General features: G+C 63.5%; 1 protein-coding gene across 2 annotated transcripts in view; it reads right to left on the bottom strand.

Annotated features, from left to right (window-relative positions):
* Positions 1–2738: 2738 nt before the first annotated feature.
* NINJ1 (ninjurin 1) overlaps positions 2739–9074 on the bottom strand; it is a 10968-nt gene continuing 4632 nt past the window's right edge. The window contains exons 2-4 of one of the 2 annotated variants that reach the window (XM_035029243.1): positions 6080–6305; positions 5295–5456; positions 2739–4479 (exon numbers count right to left, since the gene is read on the bottom strand). In XM_035029243.1, the coding sequence (XP_034885134.1) occupies positions 5302–5456; positions 6080–6305 (381 nt within the window). In that variant the 3' untranslated portion in view covers positions 2739–4479; positions 5295–5301. Of the gene's footprint in view, positions 4480–5294; positions 5457–6077; positions 6306–9074 lie in introns of those variants that run through there. The other variant, XM_035029244.1, reaches the window with a different exon arrangement.

Here is a 9074-nt window from a genome sequence, read left to right as displayed (position 1 = left end):
TGTGAGGAGTATATTAAGAGGTGGGAAGAGGTGTGAGGAGTATATGAGGAGGTTGAGGTGAGGAGGTGGAGGAGAGTGTAGAAGGTTGAGGAGGACGTGCGGAGGTGTGAGGAGGGTGTGATGGAGAGTGTTGGTGAAGAAGGGGTCTCCTGGTGGAAGGATTTGGGGCTCTAGATGCCTTTGCCTTGGGCCATGTGGTTAGGGCCATGTGGTTAGGGCCGGGTGAGGACACAGCCTGGTGTTTGTGGAGCAGGAAATAAATGGCAGCTGCATCTTGCACAACACCGCGCTCCCTTCCGGGAGAGGGTGGTGCTGACTGCAGGTGCAGTGTCGGGGTGAAGGTGCTGACACTGCTGGATCCGGGGTTGTCATCTCCAGTTCCCCTGGGTCAGCGTTCTTTGATGGGCTCAGAAGGGTCCTGTTTTCCCCTTGCCCCCCCAAAGCTCTGTTCAACACCAGGCCTGACAGGCCCCTAGATTAGCCTCCTGCGGGATGGGCCCTGGGACCCACTGTCACGGAGATGGGATGAAGGTCCCTCAGCACCAGCCAGGTGGCAGCTGGGACCCTGATTCTTATGTCACCTGCTGAGGGGCTGGGCTGCATCTGGGGGGTACTGCTGCCCTGGGGCAGCTTCCTCAGGCCCCACAGACATCCCCTTACATCAGTACTTGAGAGAGAGAGAAAAAAAACATCAAAACCTTCAGCTCCCTGATTTTTAAAAGTAATGCCTGGAGAAAAGCGGAATTCAATTCAATTCAATTCAGGTCAGGTGGGAGAGGAAGCACCTGAGCGAGGGAGGAAGGCAATGGCGGGTGGCCGCCGGCGTGGGGAGGAGCCAACAGCACCCGCCCGGTCCCAGCCTCACGCAGCCCCACGTCCCCGGGCCCCTGAGCTGTCCCCGTCCTTCCTCCCCTCAGGTCAGTGGCGCCAGGGCCTTGAAGGGTGGACAGGGGGAGGAGCGCCAGGGACGGGGACCCGCCCGCTGAGTAGACCCAGAAGGTTCCTGGGAGAGACGGCGGGCGGCCTTGGCCTACAGCGCAGAGCTGCTTCCTCACGTGGGGACGCTGCCCGTGCGGCCTGGGGATGACCCGTCCACCCCTACCATCTGTCACCTACCCTCTACCGCTCACCTACCAACATCCATCAGCTCTCTCCAGGCAAGCACACCCCTCCGCTCGCTCCCCCGGGCGGCCCTCCATCTCCTGGCCCCTCAAGCCCCTCCGAAGCTCGCAGGGCCTCACCGTCCGCCCCCGCCCCCCCGCAGGGCTCTGTTGGCCCCAGTTTTCTGACGCACACCCAGGGCCTGGCTCAGGTGGACGAGTGAGTGGGTCTGCAGAAGACGTTTACTGACCGCCAACTGTGTGCCAGACATGGGACCAAGGACACAGGTGGTGGTGTCGACCCTCAGGAGCATGGCAGGTAGGACCCTCCCTCTCTGGGGGCAGCCCTGGTCTTGAGCCAGGCATGGCAGGGCTGGGCAGGGCTCAGACATGGGCCTGGGGGTACGCCGCGGATGCTGACGCCAGTCCATGGCACCAAAGGCAGAGTAAACCCAAATGGCCTGGGGTGACAATGAACAGTGGAGAGGGTCGGGAGGACCTCAGAGCTGAGCCTGGCCCTGGATTCCGGCCCACATGCCAAGGTCCTGAGATGGAAACACATCTGAAGGGTCAGGGGGCCGGAGTGGCTGCCGAGGCTTGGGTCTGGGAGCTGGTGGGTGGGGGTGGGGGGCACCTGGGGACAGTGGACTCTCGGGTCTGGGACGCACAGACCCGCCCACCATCTCTCTGTCCCCTGTGAACGCCAGCCTGGCTTGGTGACCCCCGGGGCTCCGTCCAGTCATCTGGGGTTCACCCCTCTGCGTGTGCTGACTTACTTCCTGTGCTGGCCAAAGAAAGAGCTAGGCCATCTGTTGGCCATGTCCCTGGCGCTCCCCATGTGACTACTGGCCAGCCCACATCCCCGGCCACAGGCCACCGTGGGCAACCCCAGGGGTGTGGTGCAGGGCGGCCTCCACCTGTGTCAGACCCTGGGCAGGACTGGGCCAGGGGACCAGGCTGCCCGGACACGTGGGGGTGGCCGAGGGAGAGAGGGGCAAGGGAGACAGGGTGGGCTGACAGGGGGCCAGGTTGTGGGGATAGGTCACAGATGTGAGCCTGGCCCCCCGCCCCCCCCGCTTTCTGTCAGAAGCCAAGTCAATGAAGGGGAGACATGCTTACAGAAGCCAGCAGCTGGAGGGTGGGCCAAGCTCCACCCCCAGGGCTACGCCCGAGTCTGAGACCTTCGCGCCACCAGACCCCAGGGCCGGCCACCGTGCAGCCCTGCATCTGCCCCTGCTCAGTGGGGCTCATGCTCGTCAGCCCCACTGGAGACATGTGTCCACCCTCTGCCCACCTGCTCCTCATGCTTCTTCACGGACCTTGTCCCACACGTGGATCACCTTTACAAACCCTCTTTCTGGGACTTGGAGACGCTCGCCAGAGCAGAGGGCTGCCCTCGGGCCCATGCTGTCCAGCACTTCTCCACCTTGTTTCATCGCTTTTTCTTGGAGTGTTTTGTTTGATTCTTTTGAGCGGGGGGAGGGGCAGAGAGAGAGGGAGAGAGACAAATCCCAAGCAGACTCCGTGCCCAGTGTGGAGCCTGCCACGGGGCTCGATCCCACGACCCTGAGACCATGACCTGAGCCGAAATCAAGAGTTGGACGCTCAGATGACTGAGCCTCCCAGGCGCCCCTTTCCTGGAGTGTCTTAAAGCAAAGCCGGGCCCATCTTACCCACAAGCACTTCTGTTTATTGATCACGTTGTGGGAGCTGACCAGGGGTCACCTGAGCATTTTAAGGAACGGGGTGTTGGAGCTGCTCTAGGCTCAGATGGCGGAAGGGCCTTGGACCTGGAAGGTTCCCCACCCAGAGGACCAGGTGAGGGTGTTCCACATCAAGAATGTGAGGGGTGGGGCCAGGGGGGTCAGGAAAGAGGGGCCAAGGGGGCAGAGAGCAAGGGCTCAGCCCCTGGAGGTTGCAGGGGCGGACTGAGAGAGCAGGGGGTTCCAGCCAGGGAGGGGACTCTTGGGACAGGCCTTTGCTGGTGTCCGCCCAGCACCGTACCCCTAGGCCTGACCAGCAGCGCTGGGCACCCCACATGGGCCAGGGCTGTGGGTGCAGAGGGGAGACCCATGGGCATGCAGACTGGAGGAAACCTGAGTGCCGTACCTTTCCATGAGGTCAGGGGCTGTGGGCCGCGAGCCCTGAGGACACGTGGGGGTGACATCTGGCTGCTCCCCAAGGTCATCCTGCACACTGTCCTTCCCCCGACCTCCTCAGAGGAGGGTCCAGGTCTTGGCTTCTGACCCCAAAAGCCACCAAAGTTGATGGGGGACCCGTGGACTCCCTGTGGCCGTGACACAGCACCCGGGGCCAGTCCTCCTGAACGTGCCCCCTGCGCCCTGCAGACAGAGCCGGGGTGGGGTATGCAGGGTTTACCCCGCTCTACGAGACCGCGGCTGCCTGACAACGCACACACAGGTCTGCAGTGTAGACCAGAGTGCAGGATCAGGCTGGTTTTCTGACCTGGTCATGGTGTGTGGTCCCTCACGGGAGCCACGGCCACCCTGGAGAATCTGTGTCCCGCCAGCTCCAGGGCTGCAGGCCGTGGCTGCCCCTCGCGGAGCGAACAAGGACGCGCGGTGTCTCCTGGGGCTTCGGGAGGAGCCATTTCTGCAGCTCCAATGTGCATCTCCATCAAAAAAGGATGCCGGGCACCGGAGCTTCAGGAACCCGGTTTCTGCCTCAAAACCGTGCCCTGACATGCCAGACACCAAGTTGCTGCGTGAGCCCTCGGTCCCCGAGAAGGCACCCGTGGCTGGGCCTGTGACACCACGACGGGCCCGGCAGGGTGGGGAGGCCCTCACAGGCTGGGGGCCTGGGGACAGAATGCAGGGCCAGGCCTGAGGGGAGGAGGCGCGTCAGCTTTATTGGTCGTCGGTGCTTAGAAATGTGGGGGCTCGGGGCCCTGCTGGTGGGAGGCGTGCGCAGGGCCCATGGCCAGCTGGGGCCAGCAGTCCCGCGTCCTGGGTCGGGAAGCACAGACGCCCCGGGCCCCCAGCGTGGGGCCGCGAAGCCCAGATGCTCGTTGTGCTGGTAGAGGTAGGGGTCTCCTTGTCCCTCTGGATACGTCCTGGGACCAAGGCCGACAGGGGCCCCTCGCTCCCATCCTTGGGCTGCTGCGTGTCCGGGTGGCCACGACCCTTCCCCACTTCTGTCCCCTGGGCCACGCTCCGGGAGGAGGGGCAGCCGAGGACAGAGCAGGGCCCGCGTTGGCCTGGGGTGGCCTAGCCACGGGCGGCTCGTCCCAGGACACAGTCTAGTGGGGCCCGCCTGGGCTCTAGCGGTTGCCGGGAGTGCCCCCCATAGGAAGGTGGGCCTCGAGGGGGAGGTGGCTCCGGGATCTGGGTGGCTGTGGCCGGGTGCGATCCGGGGACATCTGCCAAGAAGGGAGAGGAGGGGTGTGAGGGCCTCCAGTCCCGCTCTGGCGGCCAGACTCGAGCCCCGAGGCCACGACGACTCCAGAGGCAGAAGGACCTGATTCTGACCTGGGCAAGCCTCAGTTTCCCTGGTCGGGTCACTGTCAGGATTTAAAGGGGGGCCTTGGAGAGCAGAGGCCAGTGGGCTGATGATCAGGGAGGGTTAGGACTGCATCTGGGGCACAGCAGGCAATTAATAAATGGCTTGGTCACCATGCCCCGAGCAAGGGAGCAGGCTGGCATCTGGAAGGTTCCACAGGGGTCGGACTTGACAATAAACCAGGGCCAGCAGCCAGGCAGTGAGTGGGACCCCAGGTGGGGCCGACGGCCACGGTGTGGGCAGGCCACGGGCCAGGCCACGTGCCGGCCCTGCTGAGGGTCCCACCTCATCATTTGCCAGCCACTCTGCCGGGGTGGGGGTGCTGGTGGGCAGACGTCTAGCAGTGCCCACCCTTTCTCTGGGGCAGGCCCAAGGTCGGATGCACCTGTGGTGAGCAGCCCGGGCCAGGGCCCCAGATGCAGGACACCGGACACGCGCCGGACCTGCTGACCTTCTGCATGGGCCCTTGAGACCCCCGGGGGTCACCCAGCCTCCCTGAGACTCCTGCTCCAAGTAGGTGACCTTGGGTGGGTGCTCACCTCTCTGAGCAAGGACAGGGGACGAGCATGGGGGGCACACGGCCAGGCGCGCCCCCCCTGTGAGGCCCAGACAGGACAGACACTGGGCACAAAGTCTGCTCGTGGTGGACAGCGGGGGCTGTGCCTTCTGACTCACCTGAACCCTACTGCCGCGGAGCTACGTCCATCATGGGCTTCTGGACGCCGAAGGCAGTGATGAAGATATTGACCACGACAATGATGAAAACCAGGCCGGTGGCCAGGTTGTTGAGGAAGTCCAGCTTGGCATGCTTGGCAGGATTGTTGAGGTCGTACCTGACTGCGGGCACAAGGGAGCAGACGCTGCATGGGGGCCCCGCAGCCCCTGGGTCCGCTGCCTCGTTCGGGGTGAGATCTGGGCCTGTGGCCTCGGCCCCGCAGCCCTGCTTCCTCCAGCACGGAGCTCAGGGCGGCCCGGCGCCGGTGCCGGAGCCGAAGGACCAGCCTGGGGCGCAGGTCCGGACTGTAAGGGACAACGCACTGCGTGCTCACAGGGAAGTCCCTCTCTGAGTGCCCGTGTGCGGTGTCTAGCGAGCTTCACGCCTACCCAAGGCCCTGTCCTCATGCCTACGTTATGGGTGGGGGAACTGAGGCCTGCGGGGTCAAGTACCTGCCCCGGGTCACACAGCCAGCAGTAGAGGTGAGCCCAGACCCTCAGCTCGGGGGCAGGACCACCATCCAGTCCCTGGAGACCCCTGGAGGGTTACGTTTTCCTACATCCTCAGCTTGGGTGGGTGGAAGGACAGAGACATGGGGGGCCCTCTGAGGAGCCACGTCCTGACCGCATGGCTGAGTGGGGCCTGTCAGGTGGTGAGCACCCTGTCCCGAGGGGTATACAAGCAGAACCAGCAGATCATGGGCGGGGCCGCCCCAGGGCCCTCCCCCCCCAGCCCAGGCTCACACCAAGGAAAATGAGCAGCACGCCCACGCCAATCTGCAGCACGAGGGAGATGGAGATGAGGACCACCAGGGGGACGAAGAAGGCGAAGGCGGGGCCCTGCTCGATGACGGCCTTCAGTTGGGAGGCGTTGGCCATCAGCAGGGCGATGTCCAGCATGCTCTCAGCTGCGCTCTTCTTGTTGGCGTAATGGTTCACGTTGATGGGCCGGTTCCGGCCCCAGCGGGATGGCTGCAGGAAAGGGGTAGTCAGCCTGGGACCAGCAGGGGTGTGGGGCTTGGCGGGGCCTGCAGGACCCACTCCAGGAATCAGGTCCTGGGGGAGCCAGGGCCTCAGCACACACACTGGTTTGCGACGAGAATGCCTCCGTCCTGCCCGGGGTGGGGCCTCTGGTGCCTTCCCTGCGCCCCGCGGTGCCCCCGCCTGCCTCCCTCCGCCTGGCTGCTGGCTGCAGGCCACGTCCCGCTGGGACCGTCCGGGTCCCCGCGTGCTCACCCGGACGCCTACCAAAGCGGGGCTACGGTTGAACTTAGCTGCTTCTTCAATTTTTATTTTTACAAACAATTTTGAACCACGTCACTGAGGTGTGATCCCCACAGGAAAAGCTGTGCACGAGAAACGTAAACACCTGGAGCCTTGGGAGCTGAGCGCACCCAGGCCACCCCTCTGGAAGCCGCCTCCTGCCCTTTACTCAGTATCTGTGATGAGGTTTGTCCCCACAGTGCCTCGGGCATGCGGCGCGGGGCGCTTCCTGTCCAGGCTTCCCCGCGCCTCTGCCTGGGAACGGGGCGGGCCTCAGAGCCAGGTCGCAGGCCACTCCTCACTCCCTCCATGCCCCGCCCAGAGGTCACCGCCTCCAGGAAGCCCCTCTCTCCTGGGCTGCAAGGCGGGGGAGGGGGGAGGCGGGAGAAGGCCCCCCTCCCTCAGTAGGCCTCCCCCAGCTGCCGCTGGCTGGCCCCTCCCCAGGCCCCCAGGACAAGCCCACACCCCTCAGCACCGGCCCCTTGTCCACAGGCCCAGCACTGTGGCCTCCTGGGGCACTCGGGAGCTCGTATTTCTGTACTCATGAAAGATGCAGGCCTGGGGGGCAGGCTGCCAGGGAGGGGCCGAACCAGCAAGCGAGAGGCCCCTCCACTTTCCGCAGCTGGAAATCGCACCCTGGAAAATCCCGAACTCCAGGAGCGGGGGCGGGAGGGGGCTCGCTCTGGCGGCCTGTCTTGTTAAACATAAATGTAATCTGGAATAACATGCCCAGGAGGAAGGGACACTGGGTGAGCCGAACAGCGGGCGTGGGACCTGCCCTGCCTTCCCTCAGCACCAGCGGCTAAGTAGCAAATCCACTGGGTTTAAAATTCCAGACCCAAGCCCCACAGGGAAAGCGGCTCCTTGGACCCAACCCCCAGCACTGCTTCCGGAATATTCCACCCAGGGCTCTTCCCCCCAAGCCTCCAGCAGCACCGCAGCTGGGTGGGCCCCACCCCAGGCCTCACCCATCAGGGCACAGCGGCTCCTCCCCAGGGTCTGGGCGCAGGCAGCCCACCGCCTAGGGGCCTGGGCTCCCACAGCACCAGGCTGTCCCCCAGGTCTGCGCTTGCAAAGCTGCTGGGCTGCCCACGCCTCGTCCCATGAGCGCTCCTCTGAGGGGCGGGTGTGCTGCGCTGGGCACGCGCTCTAAGTTCCACAAACCAGAAGCGCCCAAGCAGCTTCCCTCAAGGCCACCGCAGCGCTCATCCGGTCCCCAGTCCCGGGGAAAAGAGCCAGCCGCACACACGCGGACACACGGGCACGGGTACATGTGCACAGTCATACGAACAAACACATAACCATGCAAGCACATACACACATGCATGAGCAAGCACACACCTGCATACGTGCGCATATGCCAGATGCACGCCTGCACGTGCACACACACACGCATGTGCACACAGACACAGACACACACAGGTGCACATGCACACACACGCATGCACACATACACCAGACGCACGCCTGCACGTGCACACAGACACAGACACGCACGTGCACACACAGACACGCACGCACGCATACACCAGATGCACGCCTGCACGTGCACACACAGACATGCACGTGCACACACAGACACGCACGTGCATAGACACGCACGCATACACCAGATGCACACCTGCACTTGCACACAGACACAGACATGCACGTGCACACACAGACACGCACGCACACACGAGATGCACACCTGCACGTGCACAGACACAGACACGCACGTGCACACAGACACTGACACGCACGTGCACACAGACACTGACACGCACACACGCATACACCAGATGCACACCTGCATGTGCACACACAGACATGCACGTGCACACACAGACACGCATGCACGCATACATGAGATGCACACCTGCACGTGCACAGACACAGACACGCACGTGCACACAGACACTGACACGCACGCACGCATACACCAGATGCACACCTGCACGTGCACACAGACACAGACACGCACGTGCACAGACACAAACACGCACACACGAGATGCACACCTGCACTTGCAGACAGACACACGCACGTGCACACACAGACACGCACGCATACACCAGACGCACACCTGCACATGCACACACAGACATGCACACACGCATACACGAGATGCACACCTGCACGTGCACACAGACAGACACGCACAGATGCACGTGCACAGTGCACGCACACATACACCAGATGCACACCTGCACATGCACACAGACACAGACACGCACGTGCACACAGACACAGACACGCATGCATGCATACACGAGATGCACACCTGCACATGCACACACAGACACGCACGTGCACACAGACACAGACACGCACAGGTGCACGTACACAGCGCACATGCGTGCATACACGAGATGCACGCCTGCACTTGCACACAGACACGCATGTGTACACAGACACAGACACGCATACATGAGATGCACGCCTGCACGTGCACAGACACACACAGGTGCACGTGCACAGCGCACGCACACATACACC

The sequence above is a fragment of the Mirounga leonina genome, unplaced genomic scaffold (assembly GCF_011800145.1).
Source record: "Mirounga leonina isolate KUSES-001 unplaced genomic scaffold, KU_Mleo_1.0 Mir_224, whole genome shotgun sequence".
NCBI lineage: Eukaryota > Metazoa > Chordata > Mammalia > Carnivora > Phocidae > Mirounga > Mirounga leonina.
Note: the sequence above shows the minus strand (reverse complement) of the source record. Positions and strands in the feature narration are given on the sequence as shown.